This window comes from Idiotropiscis lumnitzeri, chromosome 4, assembly GCF_059441095.1.
Source record: "Idiotropiscis lumnitzeri isolate Australia: NSW breed Sydney's pygmy pipehorse chromosome 4, RoL_Ilum_1.0, whole genome shotgun sequence".
NCBI classification, from domain to species: domain Eukaryota; kingdom Metazoa; phylum Chordata; class Actinopteri; order Syngnathiformes; family Syngnathidae; genus Idiotropiscis; species Idiotropiscis lumnitzeri.
The window spans coordinates 3,074,884-3,096,436 of record NC_142394.1 but is presented as its reverse complement, the minus strand read 5'-3'; the positions used below and the strand labels follow the sequence as shown (position 1 = coordinate 3,096,436).

At 43.1% G+C, this 21,553-nt stretch overlaps 1 protein-coding gene across 2 annotated transcripts in view; it reads right to left on the bottom strand.

Moving 5' to 3' along the window:
* Window positions 1–21,553, bottom strand: part of ppp2r2ba (protein phosphatase 2, regulatory subunit B, beta a) — a 52,656-nt gene that overhangs the window by 5,129 nt on the left and 25,974 nt on the right. The window contains exons 1-6 of one of the 2 annotated variants that reach the window (XM_088293877.1): window positions 15,191–15,967; window positions 5,135–5,232; window positions 4,438–4,603; window positions 3,668–3,780; window positions 1,714–1,891; window positions 1,461–1,625 (exon numbers count right to left, since the gene is read on the bottom strand). In XM_088293877.1, the coding sequence (XP_088150003.1) occupies window positions 1,461–1,625; window positions 1,714–1,891; window positions 3,668–3,780; window positions 4,438–4,603; window positions 5,135–5,232; window positions 15,191–15,260 (790 nt within the window). In that variant the 5' untranslated portion in view covers window positions 15,261–15,967. Of the gene's footprint in view, window positions 1–1,460; window positions 1,626–1,713; window positions 1,892–3,667; window positions 3,781–4,437; window positions 4,604–5,134; window positions 5,233–15,190; window positions 15,968–21,553 lie in introns of those variants that run through there. The other variant, XM_088293876.1, reaches the window with a different exon arrangement.

The following is a 21,553-nucleotide window of genomic DNA, read 5'->3' as shown; positions in this document are numbered from 1 at the left end:
TAACGGCTAACGGCTGTGGACTAATATCGAAATAAATACATTTAAAATCCAAAGGCTCGTGTATTAAATTAATTGCCAAAGACGATAATGAAGGACAGTTTTGTTATAATTATAGTTAGTTTTATAAATTGTAGTTTCAGTTATTTTTTATTTTTTTTAAAACGCATTTTAGTTTTTATTTCATTCCGTTCTCCCCCCCAAAATTTTCAACTTTAGTTTTTGTTATTTTTGTTAACTAAAATTACCTCGGTGCCATCATGCGTGTACTTTTTTCCAGCAAAATCCACTTTTTTACATAGCATTTCATAATAACTTGCAACAATAAATACCAAACATAATTATATCTTGTATTCAAAATATTAATTGTACATTTTTTCCAGTGTCTCAAGTTGTTAATTGTCTTAGTCATTTCACTCAGTATTTCCTGTGTCTTAACCAATCAGCACCTTGTCCACTGTACGTTCATACACCACACACCCTTTTTTCATCTTCTAATTACTCTGTACTGTATATTGCTGTCCTTGTCCTTCCTTATTCACAACGTGTTGTCAGGTTTACATATATTCGTTCACTGGCTCTTATTTTTTCCCCTTCTTCTATGCTTCCCATTGGATACATTTTTAATTGGGCTAGTGTCTTGACTTTTGAGTTATTCTCTGATCAGAGAAAACTACATTGAACAATGAGGCTGCATTGGCTCTTTGTTTGTGTTTTCCTTTCATTTGGGGCCAATTACATCTGTGTTTCCCTCATCCCTCAATCACCAACACCAACGTATTTAGATTAAAAGCTGTAATCCCCTGCAGAAAAAAAAAATAAATAAATTAAAAAAAAAATGCATTTGAAATTTCTGGAGAAATTGCATGTTAATGCTGAATTGCTGAATAAAAAAAACATGGACACATATGGAATGATGTTAAATGATTCGGTATGGGAATGACTGGGATTTTCTTTTCTCTTTTTTTTTTAATAATGCATGGACATTTTTTGACAAGTTGAAAATCATTACCAAAGTGCCCATGTCACAAAATGAAAAAGGGCCCTGAGAGATGCTTTAAAAAACTGTATCAGCTCCGAAAATATCGAACTATGTATCTTACACTAAAACACGTTCATTTATGTGTTTTAAAAATAATATCGAAAATATTATGTAAATTGTGCATTCGTTATTTTACATTCATGGCCAATAAGTGTTTTTCATGATGTTATCTATGGGAATTATGGCTTTACTACCATGTTAGCAAAGGTTCGTCTGATTTACATACAAGTTTGGGTTACGTTACCACTATGGGGACAGAATGCTGTAATAAATCGATGTATGCATGTCCCTACAATAGTCATGTCATGTCATGTCATTATCCACACCACTTTTGAAATCAAATAATGGATGATGGGGTGATGCGGTGCTCAGTATAACATTTCAAAGCATTTTACCCTTAATGCTTTCTGCGGGTACTTACATTTGCAGTGCTTGTCGCAGAGTGCAGCTTGCCTCATGTCACAAAGTCTTATTGAGCCCTTGCTGCTGCTGTATGCAAAAGTGTGACACTGCTGGGGATGAAACTCTGCTGACGTGATCACTTCGGTCAGCTCCTCCATATTGGCTGGTTTTATGTCCACAATGTCTGAAAGACGAGATCTAAGGAACAACTGCAACTGCAAAGCGGGAGTTTTTGTGTCAAGTATTCTAAACTTAGTAAGCAAAGAGGATACTGAAGCTGCGGTCAGTGATCTCCAGATTCCACAGGTTCACTCGGAGGTCATCGGTGGAGATGAATGTCTGGAGGTCAGAGTTCACGGAGATGGAGTTGATGTGGTAGGTGTGGGCGTTGCTGAACACTCGCCTGGCTGTGGCTTCAACCATCAGATCCATCGGCTGCAGAACCGGCACCTGGAAAGATGGAGCAAAAAACGGAAAATAAATCTTCTGAAGGGTCAGGCATGCCCAGTAGCACTGATATGATAATGCATGTTCTTTGAAGCTCGCTTTGCTGGAGGTCTGTTTATCTGTGTTTTTTTTACTATTATTATTACAGTTACGTTAACGCACGTGCAAGTAAAACCACACACACACACACAGTCTGTGTGTGAGGAATTCGTATGACATTTACTCCACATGTCTTAATGAAGCACAGGGAGCCGACGCACGCGCTCAAGGCTGTTTGATGATCTGCCTCAATATCAGATTGGGAACATCAATGCTGCTCACACACGCACGTACACCCCCACACTCACGCACGCACTCACACACAAGCTAAAATAGTCTCCTGTTTTCTGTGCACGTGGTAGCTTGAGAGGAAGTAAAGGGTGAAGCATAAAAAAAGATACCCTAAGGGTGTCAATAAGTCCTGCTGAGGAATGATAACTAAACTGTCCAGAATTAGTTGTAATGCAAACGCGCACACACACACACACACACAAACATGAATTTAAACAGTTGCGGCTTCAAAGGTCTCCCAGTCCCTGTTTGAACGCAGCCCCCCATTGGCCAGATAAAAGCCAGACAAAGAAGGAGCGTAGGGGAGAACAAATCGACTGCTTCTTCCCTCATTTTCTCTTGTCCGACGCTGGCACTAACAGAGCGACGCGCCAGCTCAGCGGGCTGCTGTATCTCCACGGGCATCGCTTCATTTCCATGTCCTTTCACTGGCTGTCCAGAGAGACGTAGAGCACATTAACCCACAGACCCCCTACACTGCTCAGGTGGCCCAGACCAAGACCCCTTAAACTTCCTCCTTATTGGCGAGTGCATGCAATATTTTGCATTTCTCTCAACCCTGCAAATCACAGTACCACATCCAATGTGTGTATGTATGCTCATATTTAGCGAAAAATACGGAATGAAATTTCAGCAAAACTCTACCCCCATCCGCTGTGCACATGCAAACAGGATTTCCACACTCCCAGCCTGTCCTCTATGTCTCTATGATCCCCTGGCTAGCCAGACAAAGAGGAACAGACACGCTGAACACAGCACTAATCTACTATGACACACACACTGTCCTACGTGAGTTCCCTCTCATCATGAAAAAGGCAGGGGGGGTGAGAACAAGAGTGGTGGGTGAGAAGCTGAAGATGACGCCTCCATGGTCTTCCACAGTGCACATATCGATCACTCATTTCTTACTTTTGGCTGACTGTATTTTCTCCGTCTATTACTGAAAAGGTCGAGCGTAAAAAGGAAATTTGGAGATGAGATTAGATCGGATCATACGAAGCAAAAATCGCAGCAACACCTCATGATTCAGATAAGGTGTCCAATCAATGTGTGAAGAGTCAAACAAAAACAGTCACACTCCCATTTACGGACAATGTAAAGTGTTCAACGGGAGGAAGTCAAGAGTACGCAGAGAAAATGGACGCAAGCACAAGGAGAACGTGCAAACTCCACACGGATCCAAGATCCAAACTCAAAACTGTGACGCAAATGTGCTCACCACTATCACAATGCCACAAAGGTCAGATCATCGACTAAAATGCAATAACGTGGCAATGATGCTTTTGTGCAGCCATATGCTGTGATGTAGTCTTTAATTCATGTGTTTCTTTGACATTTTGTGCTTGAACATTTCTCAGCATATTTCTGAACTCTTATGCGTCAACATTGTAGTCGTGGAAATGTTGCCTAAAACCAGGTGAGTGTTCAGAACTTCCTGTCAGTGCTCACTCGGAGTGATGTGATGGTGGACGGGTCTCTGATGCGCCCGTCGTCATCCTTTAAGTTGTAGCCCTCTGGACGTTTGTCTCGCTCGCTGATCTTCCACAGCTTCACCGTCTTGTCTGAGGAAAGGAAAAAAAAAAATCACTTCAAATCACAAGGTCTCGCTATACAGTCAATCTTGTACCCAAGATAGATGTGCGGGGGTTGGGGCATTCAATCTGGCATGTAGCTGTGTGCAGAATGATGAATGGCGGCGAAGGTTGTGATGTCACTGATAGCAATCTACAAGTTGACGACATCCCCCGCCCTGAAAAAGCCATCTGGGCGCCTTCCAATTCTGCATTACAAACATCAGTTACATCTCATCTTCTCGGTCTAGTGAGGAGGACGGTGGCAGCAGTCAGGTTGCTCCTGTTTTTTTTCCTTTCAATATCCGCCGTGCATATTGTGTCAGAGCGGCGAGGTCATCGCCGCAGGACTCTCCACCATCTGCTCCACCCTACACTCGCGCTTGCGTAGCAGCCATGCATGACGGCCACAATCTGCGAGACGTCTTCTCCGCTGATGTTGAAGCGCAAGTGCAGAGATGATATGATTTGATGTGTGCGTGTGTGTGTGTGTGTGGCATAAATTCTCAATTTAAAGCCTTCTGTCGGTGGCACACGCTCGACTAAGTGGAACACAAACATGTTCACGCGCAGGTGTGAAGATCTCTTCTGTGTCATCAAGCCTTTTTTTTTTTTTTTTTGACTTGGACGTCAGAATCAGTGACTTACCGTTAGTTGAGAGCAGGAAGTAGGCGGCATTCTGCTGTGGAAGCCATTTGATCTTATTGATCTTCTCCTCTATCTCCAAACTCTTCAGGTAGTCAAACTCCGGCTCGTGGCTCTGGAATGTGCTGTAAACATTGTACTCCCCTCGACGCTGGGGCTGGCTTTTACTCTGCAGAATTAAAGAATGGCACTGAATCATTACTGAAGCACCTTTTTTTCTGTTGACTTAAGCTAACCAAACAAGGACATATCATATATTAGGCTCTGCACTTATCAAGCTGCACATGGCAAAACATATTCTGTAATAGAGAGAGGGTCTTTTATTAATATTTATTATTAACTCTGGAAACGCTTTTGGAAAATGTTGTTTTTAATAATACTAATCAACAATCAGTGAACACTGAGCAATATTATCTTGATGAAAGCAAAAATTTTGGACACATCCCTTGCATTGTGCTCTGCGAGGAAAAAATAAAAACTGTATTGTTGTTTTGGTTGGGAATTAACAACGTGATCATTCTGATATGGAGCGTTGTAGATGCGAAATAAAACTAATGTGTGTTATTGATTCAACATTCTTCACAATTATTTTGTGCATATTTAATTTGGTCATCCTGTATTTTAAGCGACATTCCAAAATAATGTGCTGAAGCTGTCAAAGTAGCATGATGATCCGTGTTGCTTTGTGGGTATTTCCTACCTCCTGCTCCCTCTGGAAGACAACCACTCTGCCTCCTTTGTCCCCGGTGGCCAACAGCTCACCCGACGAGTTGAACTCCACAGTTGAGATAATGTCAGCTGCGGCGCACAGAGAAGGGAGAGAGAAATGTCAGTGTGCATATGCACAGGGCGTATCAGCCTTTAAAAAAAACAATAAAAACACGCATATTAGACAGTGGCGCAATTTCGAAGAACATAGGCATTAACTCGCAGAGGACACCTCTCAGACACCCTCAGGCAAAAAGAAACACAATGCCAGTGACTGGCTGGTATCCTAAACATTATTTCTGGAATGGCAGCCAAATTTGTGTCACATAATTATACTCTTGTGCTTTGTAAAGAATGTTGCTGTCACACTAATAGGACTACTATTTTTATTTTTTTTTGCAAGTCCCTGATCTCAGCACAGTTGCAGCTTCATTAAAGACATATCGAACACAGGTGCATCTTATACATTTGGGACACTTGCACACTTTAATGAGATCCAGCACAACATCGATTATAGCTTTAGCAGACAAAAGGGACAGGATGCGAGAAGAAACACTGCTTAGGATGAAGCAATGTCCTCCTTGAGGATACGGCTCATCTTGTAAAAGAATTTTAATTCCTATCTGCAGTTGTACTAAATACACACCTCTCCTTAAAGCACAGTAACTTTTTATCTCCAACCACAAGAAATTATTTGTGGTGGCTGTGATGATTACACAGGCCAGAGATACTACTTTATGTGTGGAACACATTGCTCAGCAGAGGCTTCCTCACTGTTTAAAACAGACAATTATTTTTAGTCAGAAGAGAGAGCGAGAGAAGCGCAATAGTTATTTGGTATCTCCCCACACCCTCTGTGGACCTTCTTGTGAGCATAAGAGGGGGATGTTGCTATGGAGACCACTTGAATCTCTAGCAGCAGACATAGGGGGTGTGTGCGTGCCAATAGCGCTCAGACTTTGTTGCTGATTGGAGCTGAAATTCTGCAAGAGTGCAAAAATAGAGAGAAAATATTGCTCCCATATTTTACGGAAGCGTAGGATTGGTGATGTCATCGCAATAGACTACCTGCCACAAGCTTGCTGTGTGTGAATGTGTGCATCCGTGTAATGCAGATGAGCATGGTGGAGGGGCCAATGAGGAACTAGGAATAATATCTTCACATATATAATATATTTTCACACACTGTGCCTATTTAAAGTACGCACGAGGTGGGGCGGCCCAATCACATTTTCAATCAGGAAACAAATGACATTTTCCAAAAAGACCAGCCATTCACTGATGTACTGCACAAGTGGCACACTCGCTTACAAATGCAGCTCCCTCTTTGTGCAATGTGCATCTGAAGGTCTCGATCTCACACACGCACGCACACACCCACACACACCAATCAGGCCAAAACCATTGGCGCATGAATCAGTTTTGCAGATAGCATTTAGCAGCCACGGTTTTCTTTTCAACCCCTTTTACTCTCTCTCTCTCACTCCCCTCATCTTCCCCAGCTCCTCCTCATCATTAACCCATTAAGTCAGTGAGGAGAAACAGGAATTGATGGGCGCTATTTGGCAACTTTACACACCAATACATCCCTCAGTCATTTCACAGAATGAACAGACAGTAAAAGTCAGTCATGCCGAAACTCAAGATGAAACCCCTAAATTAGTTTTTTTTTGCCTGTGCATGCAAATGTATTCAAAGCAGACAAGATCTACTCTATCTCAGGCACTAATGGAATTTGTATTTGATTGGTTGAATCCCAAAGTGATTTGTAACCTTGTCAAATTTTAAATTCAAGGGGGTTTTTATTTGCTGAACGGCCATATTCTGGCTATCCAAATGTTCTGTAAATTGGAATGTTCCCACACACTTCACGGGTGCTACCATCCATGATCCCCTGCTGTGGATGAAATACCGCAAAGTGGAGGTGTTGACTTTTTTTTTGGGTCCGTTATGAGATCCCACACACGGTTTCCACCCTTCTAAACACTTGCCACACTTAAAAAATGTAACTTTTAAAATGCAAAAGAATGAATAAATACCGGCACTGTAAATCATTGTACTTCAGGCAGAAATTCTTCTTCGTCTTCCCTTCCAGAAGGCGAAGAAGAAGAACATAACAACATCAACAATGGTAGCCACGGAAACTACCATGACGTTTGAGTTTATTCCGCTAATAAGGGGATTAATCCACTGCAATTATTGTAATGGTACAGAATAACCGAACATTTCGAGTTTCCAAACGGTCTGAGTGAAGTAATGCTTGGAGCATATTTCTAAACACGCCCATGATGAGGGAACGGGTATATTGGGGGTGACAAACTCGAATTTGGAATTTGAAATTTATAAAAAACTAATTTCCCTTGCCCCCCCTAAAAAAAATATTTTTTAACCGGTCAAATAGCATGTAACCAAACTGGAACATAACGAGGGAAGACTTTACCACATAGATTTAGTTTATCAAACCAAACAAAAAAAAAAAACATTGAATATTAAAAGAATGTCTTCTACCACTCGTGCCATTTTCAACTACATGAGCCCCCATCCAAACGCCATCCCTCATCATTTTGCTGAGGAGTGTCTAATGTTGGGCTTAACTTCTTCACCTTGTTAATATTTTACAATCATAATCATTACAGATCAATTGCAAGCGAGTGGATTCCAATTTGTAATTATGTCGAGGTTCATGGGAGATTAACGGCATTGGTGATGATTGTGAACCTCACATGTAATTATATAGTGTACACACAAATGTGCGCTTCACCAGCACCCGCTAAGCAGATAAAGGCCATAAATTGTGTCCAGCCAGGTCTGACATGGACGGGTCAGTGCTTCTTGCTTGACATAACATCCATCCATCGCCAGTAGTAACACGCGTAGGCCTACTGCTGTGACCTGATGAGCTGCTATAAATCTCTTCTTGTTTCCATTCACCAGTCACAAACCTGCCTACGCCCAACATACAATATGGATTTGCGAGTCCAACTAACCAGATAGAAATATAGATATGTATTATTGATTCTGAAATGCAATAGGGAGCCAGGAAAATAGGCGAGGTGCTGGGATATTGAATGTTATTTATAGACACCACCAGTGTGTGCGGCATCCATCAGGCAAACAGAAAAGGGGCACCACACTAAGAGAATTGTTAGTGATGGCAAGGCGGGAGGGGGAAGAGTGATCAGCATCAGTGGAGGTGTTGTCTTGTTGCACTAAGTAGGTCAATAAACGATCGTACGGAGCCTCTTGTTGGTACAGACCCAAGCGTAAATAGTCGCACCCTGGCTCACCTCGAGATAACATCTCTCTGAAATCCAGTCCAGGGTGGCAGACAAACCGAGGTTTGAGTCAGTCTCACCACCGGAGATGTTGTTTTGTGATACACGCAACCCAAAATTGTACGGCTGCACGCAAAGCGATTTTTGGACGTACTGTAAATCCAGAGAGCAACATGGAGTTGTGTGAATGCTTTGTTATGGACGTGGCAAGGGCAGGATTAAAGTGCTTGTGTTGAGCTGTCTACGTCAAAGGATCAGTCTCATAGGGATAATTCACGTCATGCTCCCTTTCCTTTCACTATCACGACCAACCGTATGCATGTCATCCTTTGTTCTTGATTATGAAAGGGCAGAGGTACCTCAAATTTTGAAAGCCCCAAAAGGTTATACAATTTGGAAAAGCTTATACCAAACAATATATCATCCTCCACAAGGGTAGTGAGAATGACAAGAAGGATAGACAAGTCAAGTTGCATGAAGACATTGAAAGCAGGAAGTCTCAAATTTCACAAACCTGGTTTCCATGTTAAATCAAACAATCTCCGGTTCTCTAAGTTTTGCCTGAAAAAGGCGGAGGAACCTGGAAAACCAGGGTGACCAGTTGGGACAAAGGAGAGGAAGCTGAAGGGGGATAATGTATGGAGGCGTGTAGGAGTAGTGGTATCTCCAAAATATACATCACCATTTTGTTTTGGATAATTCAAATCCGACTTCCTTCCAATATGACAAAAATTCTTAATACAATCAATGTTTCAGTAGAGAATTGCTAAACATAAATGTTACCAGATATTAAAAAAAAAATACCAGTAGTGTTCATCTGTTCAAATTAGCTATCATAGTGCAAAAAAGTCCACTGACGTAGAAAATATGTTGAAGTCCAGGCTTTGGAGTAGACTATTAGTTGCGAGCTGCTCGTGAGCTACAGTACACTTGAAATCAGACGGGAGAGGGTTTCATTGATTTCACATATTATCGTGCTTGTCGGGTCCCTTTTTATTAGTCGTTAAAGTCAAGAGCTGGGATGGGAGCAAGAATCAACACTGGCCAAAAAAATCTTACTAAATGTTTTAATCAGAGATCCAAGTAAACTTTTCTTGATGATTTTTTTTTGGGCTTTGAGTCTGAATCTGCACAATTTTTTTCTGTCGCACATTAGGTTTTTATAACAATAATATAATGTATTATAGTAATATATGCAGTGATATTTGTGAATTGAGGGTTAGGTTCAGCAACAGGCGGAATTCTTTTCTGAAAAATCATTGCGACAAATTGCAAAACATGGAAAAATCTGTTGTAATAAAGGTTTTAGAGGTCAAACTTAAAAAACAAAAAATGAGAATATCTCAGAAACTTCACATGCAAGAAGAAAATGGGCATTTTTTCAGCATCAGCATAAAAAATAAATTTAGTGTCACACTTCTTCTCTGTCTTGAAATTGGCCTTGCAAGTGTATCTGCAATTAAATCCACACTTTTCCCTCCTTCGGCCATTGTGGTTTAAAAAAGCAAGAATATAGTTTCGATTTTCGAACGGTCGCAGTTATGACGTGTGTTGATTCTGCATAGCGCTGGCCCCTCACGAGTGAGCAACCAATCACAAAACGCGTTCATCGCCTTCAGCGTAAGGCCAGCGAGAAGGCTCACTGTAACCAAGTCGTGATCTGAATGGCTATCACAACTGTCTATCAACTGTAAAAGCCCTCTTGAGACACAAAATAGACGCCCGCACGATTGTACCTGAAGGCCTCAGACAAAAAGTGTGTGCTCCTGGTATTGTGAAATCTGCCTGGCAACATGAGCTAGCTGAATTCTGATTGGATACAAAACTCTTACTTACAAATACAACACCAGGATATAACATGACATCAATGTGAAGAGTATGATCATCATTTTTTGATAATGTTAGACCAGCAGAGAAGGCCTTGATGTCCTTGACCACCCAACACTGCATTTTAGACTACTCAGACCAACATGCTACCAACAATTTAGAAGTCATCTTTATCCATTAGTCCATGTTCTATACAGCTGATCCTGTTCAAGAGTCACGGCTGTTGGGTCCCATTCTCCCTGACTTATATTGAGTGTACAGTTCGCATAACAGAGTAAATAACCCTCTTCCCCTCAAAATAATTCAACACGTAACCATTAAAGCAGAAACTGCTGGCAACAAAAGTCAGTAAACTCGTCTAATTTGTGCCTAAGCTTTAAGTATTTTGTGTGGCCACCATTATTTTCCAGCACTGACATAGAATTCATTCCCAAGCCCTTAAGAAAAAAAATATTGCCCATGTATATTTTGAAACGTACCCAAGATTAGAGGTCAATCAGCGTAACAGAACCAATTGTGTTTGGCCTTTATGGTTCCACTGTACCACACATGCAGCACGTCACGTGTTAATTCATCACTTTCCTGTCAAGAATAAACGTTGATCACAGCCTCTATTCAGGGCCACATGACAATAGAGATCAATTAAAACTTTGAGAAAACCCTGCTGCTAACCGACTGGTGTGGCGGCCATACGATTAAAGGGGTTATTACGCTTTATGAGCTCCGCACAAAGCCAACGAGCATAAAGCAGCGCTTTTCATGAGAGGAGCATGACTCTTTGTAAAGATCTGATGTGAACAAGCTAATTAACCTGGTTTCTCTTCCAACAGCCCCATGAGAGCGAGACTGCGTCTTTTGTGCTTTTGGGCGTGTGCGTGCAAGCGTGTGCATGCGAGCGTGTGCGCGCGTGTGTATGTGTGGTGTATGTTCGACATCGCCACGATCCAGAGAGGGACGGGTGAAATCGGTGTCACTGCCTCATTTCTCTGACTTCATTAAGACGTGGCAAATGGCTGCAGACACAACACAGGGCAGACGTCAGAATGAAGCCAGGGATAAATTTAGGCCCGCGTCAAGCACCAAAAGGCTTTATGACCTTTTTCGATGATTCTGCATGTAAATTAGAAATGGAATGGTGGGTGGAGTGGTGCATTCAGGAGGGGGAATGGGGGCACAGTGAATTTTAATCCGCCAACAAAACAAAAGCTGCCGCTCGCTTTCCATCTGAAATCCTTTCATCCTGTGTTCAAGGGCGAAGGAATCAAAGACGAGACGTCTCCAGGAAGGTCACACGCACCATGTTTCAACATTGACAATCATCACAATTTAAAAGATTCTGAGCCCTTCCCCATACCGACACCGTGATCTGCTATCAAAATGTACTCATGCACCCCACTGTCGAGTTTGGAGAGATGAAACATTGCTCAGTGTTCTAGCTAGCAGCATGAAAGAATCACACATGGCGTAGTCATCACAGCGGCTCCGCATAACTGACCGGGAAACCGCAGAAGAACTAAGGGGAAAAAATATATATATTTGTAATCATGTAGCTGTAGAGCCTCGGGTACACTTTCATAAATTCTCATTAAATTTTCATGGAGGTGCAGACTTAATAAGAAGCTAATCAGGGCAAGAAAGCAGCTGCTGTATAAGGAGTGTGACTTGCCCCAACTTCACAGCTTGCCATTAAGTCCCCCCATCACCCTCATACGCACACATGCATTATTCGACTGGCACTATGTGGCGAGGCGAGGTGTTATGAACGTTTCGCAGTGAATAATGGATGGGACCTGGGGGTATGGTGGACTAAGTCTTTTCATGCCGGGGTCCTAAAGTGTAGCCCCGGGCCGTTTGCCTTGGCACAGGCAAGCTGAGCTGCTGCTGCTCTCGCAAGCGGGTGCAATAAAGATTGGGAGCGCACTGTTACAGGGGTCTGCCTCAGCTTTAGATTAAGGGAAGGGTTCACAACACACGTCGTCTTGCAGTCGTATGAATAATCGGCAAAAATGAGAGAAAGAGGGGGGAAGGGCGAGATAGTGGAAAGGAATACGTATGCTACCAAGAGATCTTCAGGTTATTGTTTCGTAAAGGAGCAAAAATCAATACCAAAGCAGACTTTAGACTAGGTCCTGCCTCACAGCGAGGAAGCTATTTAGATCTTTTTTTTTTTTTAGACAGGTTACCCAGGTCGAGACTATTAAATTGATCACTGGTTTGCGTTGTAGACTATAACATTAAGTCACATTAACAGCCAGACATGCAGTCATGAATCCCAGAACCCTCTATCCAGTTGCCATTAGCGATTGATGTGTCATCTGCAGGTGGCTGCTGCTGAGCTTGGCAAATGAGACCATAATGTCATTTTCCCCCATTGAAATAACGGTGACGCTTTGACAGGAGTCGCCTAAAGTGACTGTGAATGTACAGGTACTGACATCTCGTCTCATCAGTGTTACTGCCCACACACTCAGCCAGGCTTGGGATTGGTGCGAGCCAAAGGTCAGCGCCATTGACATCATTAAAATGTGACATCATTACAGGCTCCTGCTGCTATGGGCAAGCACTGCCTGGTGAAAGAGGAGGGGCCGAGAGGGGTTTGATCATCCCCCTCAAGCTCGCTTACCACTCATCAGAGACCTGTCTATCTCGTGCGTGTATGTGTGTGGTCTGATGGAACATGTGTGTGAGAATCATGCAGACTGGATGTAGACCCAGACACCTGCTCTTATAATCTTTTGCGGTAGTCTGACTTCATATCACTTAGGGACACTGAGCAAAGGGCAAATAGGCACATGCACACCCACTCATGATATATGAGCTGTGACGATCATAAATTAAAGCAATAAAATGTAACAAAAGTAGGCTCGGCGTCTTTGAAAAGCACAGATGGGCCACAGGCTGGGCAGTTTTTTATAACCTGTGTCCTTCTCAGCCACTTTCTCTTGATAAAACAAGGAGAAGACTGGGACTCATTCGAAGGAGTCAGACGGAAACACCAACTGGGAGAGGCTCTAGTTTTTCATCTCAGAACAAACAAAGATCTCCATCACTTCCACCCCCACTTCACATTCTCCTGCTCTATGCATGTGGGATCCCAGTCAGCCAGAATGCAACAACATTTCATCCTTTGCTACTCTTCTAGCCTCAGTGTAGCCTCTGATCCACCCTGCAAATCTGCACACACTCAGTAATAAAAGCCATTGATCGAATATGCACCAAAAACAAGCTCATAAAGATGCGAAATATGCTGGATTTAATGTGACAGATTGGGAAGAGTTGCAGTGGGTTGATATAAATTAAAAACATAATCAGAAATATTGCAGGAAAAGTGTATGATATGTCATTTTCAGCTACTCTATTTAGAAAAAAATACAACAAAAAAAAACTTGAAAAAAACATCTAAAAGCGATCCATGGCAACAAGGCCCATTCGGTGATGTGAGGTGAGTTTGATGACTGGTAGTCAGATATAAAATAAGAAATATGAACCCAAAATAATGGATTATACATTATTTTGTTTATGGCCTAGAATAAAATCAATATTTTTCAAATATGGTTAAAGACAGACTTTTTAATATGTTTTCAAAGCTTTTGATTATGCTGCAGTCAGTTGCACACTGTTCAACAACGCGGTAGCAAAAAAAAAAAAGAACATCTAATGTATGGTCAACTTCTTGCTGTGTGCTTGATTGTTGCACTTAATTTTTTTTTCCTGATCTCACTTTGAAAAAAACTCACGTATTATATATGATCTTCCCATTATATTTAACATCTTTTTGTCTGTCTGATGCTTCTAACAAACCACTCCTAATTGGGCATGTTATGATAAATTTAAACAGTTACCTCAGTACAAGTGAATGGAAGATACAAAATACTAAAATGGAACACGATTTAATGTAATCAGTTTTTTCCCCTTTTCTTCACAAGGGGCGGCATTGCCTCACTTGCCTACCCTAACCACGCATCCCAGGGCCCATTTGGTTAATTGCTGCAAGTTCAAATTATTATTGTTATCATCCTAACCGTCTCATCCCAGCCATGAAAAGGTACAAACCAATCTACATAATTAGTTAATATGGAGTCTCTCTTAACGAGACGAATGATTTGATTAGTGAATACCTTTCGCTGAACTTAAATCAATGTTTTTATGTTGAGCAAGCAGCTGGCCGGAGTGATTGGTGGAACATGAGGGAACTATTAACCATCAAACAGCTAACAGGCAGATAATCAAGAGGCTGATGCGCAGTCAGGGAGGTTTCACACACACACCCACACTAAGGAGCAACAATTATCGGTCTGAAGCAGCAGTAACAGCTATTGTTCAATGCTCAGTTATATATATATATATATATATATATATATATATATATATATATATATATATATATATATATATATATATATATATATATATGTGTGTGGGGGGGGGTGTTTCTGTATGTGTGTGGGGGTGCGTATGGGTGTGTGTGTGGGGGGTGAGGGAAAGCGGAGGGAGAAAGAGCGAGAGAGACCTTTGACATTTATTGGTTCCATTTTCTCCAAAAGCAAAATGATATGCAAATAATTCCCGTTCTATTATATCAGCACTGAAACAGTGAGCAGGTTAAAAGACAGTAGTTGGGCCAAATTTAGGCTTTTATCTTTCCTTGCCTAAAATTTATGTCCTTCTTTATTCTGGAGCTTTAACGGCATCACGTGACTCATTTTAAGATTTATCCTCCTTTGCTTAGGCGGTTGTCCACACAGATTAAAGCCTGGCTCATCCTAAAATAACCTGACTGGACTGCACCTCACCATCTCCAATTCTCAGCCAGGCAAATCCCTGATGATGCTCAATATTGTGTCATTACATTAGGGTCATTGCACAAATGTTGTAATTGTTGATTCATTAATCGGTCCTACTGATCGGAAAGAACCACGCACTGTGTAGGTTTAATCTTAAAATACCTTCTGTTGCATAGTTGTGGTCGCGAAGGAAGCTGCTGTTAATTTTGCGGGTGTCGCTCTCCTCCTCCATTGATAAATCGGCTGCTTCGAGATCCTGACAGCGGCAGACCTCTCTCCCATCCTGGCCTGGTACCGTCAGCAGGCGGGCCGTGGAACCAGCGGGGCGCTTGTCATGGCTCCAGATCTGCGGTGGAACGACTGCGATCAAATAGTCGACTCACTCAGGTGATGTCTCCCCTCCCACGCCAAGACGCATCAAACGGTGGCCGGTGGTGCTTCTAATATATTTTTCTTCAATCGAAATGCTTCCAAATCTCTTCCTCGGTTTACGTTCCACTCCAATGAATGACGCGTGACCAAAGAAGCGGAAAAATGTCAAGTGAAGGTGCAGCGGCACAGTCGTAAATCTCTCCTCCAGGAATTGACTTTAGGTCTAGGATGGCTCTGCTGCCCCCTCCCAGAGCCAGCGGGGCGGGCGGGATTATGCGTCAACACGGCTTGCTCACTTCTGCATTGCCAAGTTCGCCACCTCTCCGAAGGTTCCGTTACAGTTCTTCCCAATCGAACTCGATCTTCTTGTTCTCATTCACGGTCGGAAATGACTCACGATGTAAGCGCACACACACAACGCGCAGACTGTTGCCCCTGCGCGTCAGCAGCAGAGGACCCCTCCCATGCAGGTTGGGAGACACACGCGCTCACAAACTGCAAATGTGACGCTCGCGCACAATCTAATATGCGGATGACCACTAGTCACGATCGCGCGTGTTAAGATGACAGCAGCCTTATGGTCTGTTAGCAGGTTGCCTCTTAAACCCTGTTAGACACCCCCCCCCCCCTGCAGGGGCAAATACTGTCACTGCACATTTCTACAACTAACCAATAGTTAATGACATTTCAATTGAATATTCATTGGGGAAATTCTTAGGAAAGGGTGCAGTGGCAGTTTTAATCTTTTGAAATCATTTTGGGTGAAGTACCTTTGTGTTCACTTGGTTCACATACAGTAAGGGAACAAAATGTAAAACAAACTGCAGGTATACGGAGAGCAGATTGAAACACTAGAATATCAGATTAATACTGATTGTTTTTTTTGTTGATGAAAATGTACCATCAATAGTTAGTCTTGTACCTGAAAATGAAGGATGCAGTCACATGCAACAGAAACCATTTGAACAGCATGAAAAAACATGAAAACAGCACCATTATAAATTGGTTGTTTTAACCAAAGGATTGGTCGGACACATTACTACCAACTAGATTGGTCAAATACAGTGAACCCTCGCTACTTCGCGCTTCACCTTTCGCGGCTTCAGTGCTTCGCGGGTCTAAAAAATATTCGGGGGCATTGTAGTTTCGCCGAGCGGCACGAGGGGGCGCTGGAGCGGTTAGACGGCCGGCGTGCGCCAAAGAAGAGCGTGGGCGACGAGGAGAGTGGACGAAGAAGAGCAAGTTCCCCCGGGCACGATTTGGGGCGACGTTTCGCGCGGTTCGGACCGTACCAGAGCTCCTGCCGGCGTGTGTCACAGTTAAGCCGAATAGGAGCACCTTCCGCCCGGGCACGAGCGCGGCGACATTTCGCTTCGCTCGGGACCGTGCGAGAGCTCCGGAGGAGACCGGCCGGCGTGCGTGGCAGTTAAGCCGAAGAGGAGCACCTTCCGCCCGGGCATGAGCGGAGCGCGAGGCTGTCAGTTATGAATGAATAAATGAATAAATAAATAAATGAAGAATGCCACCTTTCATTTCACAGGGCACACCGGACGGCGTACCAGCAGGTAAAAGTCGAAGTAATTAAATAAATACAAAAAGAAGTAATTGAATAAATACAAAAATAATGGCTGGGGAATAAAAAAATAAGTTTTAATAATAATTTGTGTATATATATATATATATATATATATATATTATTATTTTGTTTTTTAAGCATTTTTGAAGGTGCGCCGCTACTTCGCGGATTTTCAGTTTTCGCGGGTGGTCTCGGTCCCCATTAACCGCGATAACCGAGGGTTCACTGTATAACCAATTTTTGGTTCTATTAAACCAATCCGTTTTTTGGGTGCTGGCAAGAAATTAACTATATGAATTGTTCTGTGCTCTGTTAAACATGCAGACTTAACTGCAGCAACAACCTGATATGAGTATTATTTTTATTTATTATTAAATAATGTATATATATTAGTAGCAGTGTGAAAACCTCTTTTGTAAAAATACAAATGAGGCTTTTAGAGTAGTTTATTTCTCATATTGCGGGACAAGCCGTGTATTCAAAAATAAATTAAGCAACAAAGCTTACTAAAGAAACACAGAGAAGAAGCAGTTTTTATCATTATTTTAAGAAAGAAGGATGTAGATGAAACAAAAAACGAAGGAACACAGACGCTGATTAATTAGATTAGTAGGGCTGCCGTCTGCGCCTCTTTAGAGAAAGATCCAATTTATAGTTTAATAACACCGCAATGCGCCTTCTCCTGGGTGTACCATAATCTTCGATGGCTCTTTGTGTAAGTGAGAAAAAAGCATTCGTGAGCGCATCCCAGCTCTTATCTACTCATTTAAACCTAAATCTCTCTGCTTCCAGAAAGGGACGAGGTATCACCTCTTGTGCTCGCCCCCAGTGCACAGTGGTAGCAGCAGCAATAAAGGGATTGGGGACCCCCTCTCTTAAATGCATTAGCTCTCTAATCCACAGGACCATTTGCACATCAGATCCTCTGCTCCTCTTCTAATGGGAATCTGGCTGTGAGGAAGGCTGGCTGTCGATGCAAAAAAAAAAAAAAAGAAAAAAGAAAAAAAATGGTACCTCCCTACATATGCTATTTTACACACCATCACCCTGCACCTTCACTGGAATACATTACAAGGGCATTATCCATGCAGCAAATAATGAAAGCTGTAGGAGAATTGTGAGGTTGTGCGCTTCCCTCTCTCCAATCCTCAGCTCCCCTAATGAAATTTGCAGAAAAACGCTTCCATCCTTGACCTCCCGGATCTGACTGAGTGGTCTGTGGTGTTTCCCGTGTCTATCAATATTTAAACAGGATCTCAAAGGACAATAGGGGTAACTCTGCCACTGAGAAGTCAGCTGAGTTACAGTTGAGCTGCACAACTGAATGGGATTGGAATCAGTTAGACAATGTATTTAATACAATGGAGTCACACACTAGGAAGGTTCATTTTTGTCAGGTTTGGTGTGTGCGACATATAAAGGGCAGACGTGCATGTGGAAGGAACAGAAATGTCTGTGGAAAGGGAAGGACGCTGGTTGAAGCCAAAGCCTGGGATCAATGCCGCCTTTCTCTGCACCTATGCATATATATTTCAATCAGATCTCCTCTTATCGATTCCACCCAAGCCCTCGTACTTCTCTTGTGCCAGTTCCGAATGTGACGACACCGAATGGCCTCAGAACAATAACGCTGTTCCTCGTAAATTGGCCCTCTTACATGACCTACGATCGATAACCATTTTCTCATGAAGGACCTCAACTTCTGCATCCCATGGCTCATTGCTCTCTCCCTCCCTTGCTGGTTGTACTGCATGTCTGCTGGGTAAAGACCTGTGACAGCACATCTATACGGCGCGGCCGCCGTGCTTCACCCTTACAGGAAATGCTCAGGGGAGGTGAACATGAAAATTGGAAAGCGTGTCCTCAATTCTCCTCGACAAAGTGGGTTAAATTAGATTCTACCAGTCCAAACGTATAGGGCAATGATATTTTAGTCATGCCCAATTGCTTTCCTTGATGTGTGGTAATTGCTTGACTCAGGGATTCCGGTGCAAGGGCGCTGTCTGCATACCAAGCAACATACATGCACATTGTATGTAACCAGAGGCATATCAACACTGACAGCACACATCACTAAAGATTTCATCCAGATAATGTAGCAAATCAATTTAATAACCATGGACCAATAATCAGAAGATATACGCAGAATATTCTTTCCTTTGCCAATATTAAAGCCAAGAGTGTACACTGATCAGTCACTACATTAGCTGCATTGGAAAACAGCTTTTTTTTTTTAATTATTTTACCGACAATTATATCAGGCTGTGATATGCATTTTTAGGTTCCTGTTTTTCCCTGTTTAATCTTGTTTTCTCATCAGGCACCAGTGTAAGTGTTGGTGGCCGGAGCTTCCATGTTGCATTAAATCATTTGCCCCATTATTAAGGATGCAGAGGAATAAAGGTGCCAGATTACTATCAGCTCTGCACATTTGCTGACCCACCTAATTTTTCCTGCTAGTTTGCATTAGTCCCCAAATCCTACGAAGTATGGATGCCTTTTCGCTGATTGGTTCTCTCAACCTTGTGAAGGTTTGAGTTTGGTGGGTTTTTTTTATCTCAGTATCTAAGTGTCATTTTCTCTTTTAATTTTTAGTAAGGCACCTTCCTTCCTCTGTGGCTCCGTCCACCTCAGCAGTTTTAGGACAATAACTGGCGACAAGCTTTTGGTTCAGCCTTCTCATTTTGTGTGCATCCTTGGTCGTAATAAAACCCACAAAATGGCAGATGGTTGTTGTGTTTACTTTGGGTTCCACGTCACGGCTAAAGCCAACCATAAACTGCATGTTTTGGCATTTGGGAGGAAAGTGGATGACAAAAGCCAATGGAAACGTCACAGAAAATGTCTGAACTGAGATTTTAACCAAGACCCATCCATGGACAATGTGACAAATATGCTCGCTTCCTGTGCAATCCATCCGTCCATTTACACTCAAATTATAAACGAGTATGAACAAGTTAGTCTTTAATTAACACTACAGGGAGAAAACCCAGACCACTTTTTATTCAGAAATCAGAAATCCCTTTATTGTCATTGTACTCAAGTGTGCAATGAGATTAGAGAGCTCCCCTCTCCGGTGCAATTCAACAATAATTCAATTAAATATATAAATTAGATAAATAAGAGAATAAATAGTGAGATGGAAAATAATACGAAATAGGATATATAAAAACACATCAGGTCGCTGTTCTGCAAGGTAATGGTGGTCGTGTGTGTGTGTGAGAGTTTAGAATGGAGATGGCTCTTGGAAAGAAACTGTTTCTCAGTCTATTAGTCCTTGATTTGATGCACCTGTAGCGCCTGCCAGAGGGCATCAGGTCGAACAGGTGTGAGTTTGGGTGGGTATTGTCTTTGACGATATTGAGAGCCCTGCTGAGGCACCGGGCGGTGTAGATGTCCGACAGTGAGGGGAGAGGGCAGCCAATAATCCTTTGCGCTGTTTTGACTGTCCTCTGGAGCCTCACTCTGTCCGCCTCAGTGCAGCCGCTGTACCAGGTGGAGACACAGTACGTCAGCAGGCTCTCGATGGACGAGTGGTAGAAGGCCAGCAGCAGCTTCCTGTCCAGGTTGAATTTCCTGAGGACTCTCAGGAAGTGCAGACGCTGGTGGACCTTCTTTACCACTGCTGTGGTGTTGTGTGTCCAAGAAAGGTCATCGGAGATCTGTACTCCCAGGAACTTGAACGTGTGGACCCTCTCTACACACACGCCTTCGATGCAGAGGGGGGAGCGGCACCGTCTTGTTCCTCCTGAAGTCGATGACGATCTCCTTTGTTTTTGCAATGTTGAGTTGCAGTTTGTTGTCCTCGCACCAAGCCCTCAGTCGCTGGACCTCCTCTCTGTAGGCTGTCTCGTCACCTTCCGAGATCAGACCGACCACTGTCGCGTCGTCAGCAAACTTGACGATGGTGTTGTTGCCGTGGGCCGGGCTGCAGTCGTAGGTGTAGAGGGCGTATAGGAGAGGGCTCAGCACGCATCCTTGGGGGGAACCGGTGCTCAGCGTACGGGTGGAGGACGTGTAGGGGCCGAGAAACACAGTCTGGGGTTTGTTGGTCAGAAAGTCCTTAATCCAGACGCATGTGAGGGCAGGGAGGCCGAGAATGTCCAGTTTGGCGACGAAGATGTCCGGGATGATTGTGTTGAATGCCGAGCTGTAGTCCACAAAGAGCTTCCTGGCGTAGCTCTGCTGTTGTTCCAGGTGGCCCAGCACAACATGCAGAGCAGTATCGATGGCGTCCTCAGTGGATCTGTTAGCCCGGAATGCAAACTGGTAGGGGTCCAGAGTGGGAGGAAGGCAGTCCCTGATGTGCTGGAGAACCAGTCTTTCGAAGCACTTCATGATGACTGGTGTGAGAGCAACAGGACGGTAGTCATTCAGGAGGACTGCGGGTGACTTTTTGGGGACAGGAATAATGGTGGAAGTTTTCAAGCAGGAGGGGATGACTGCTTGAGCCAGGGAGCGGTTGAAGATCCTGCAGAAAACATGTGACAGTTGGTGGGCACATGCTCTGACGACCTTGCCTGGTATTCCGTCGGGTCCAGTAGCTTTCCTGGGGTTAATAGCCAGGAGAGCGCGCC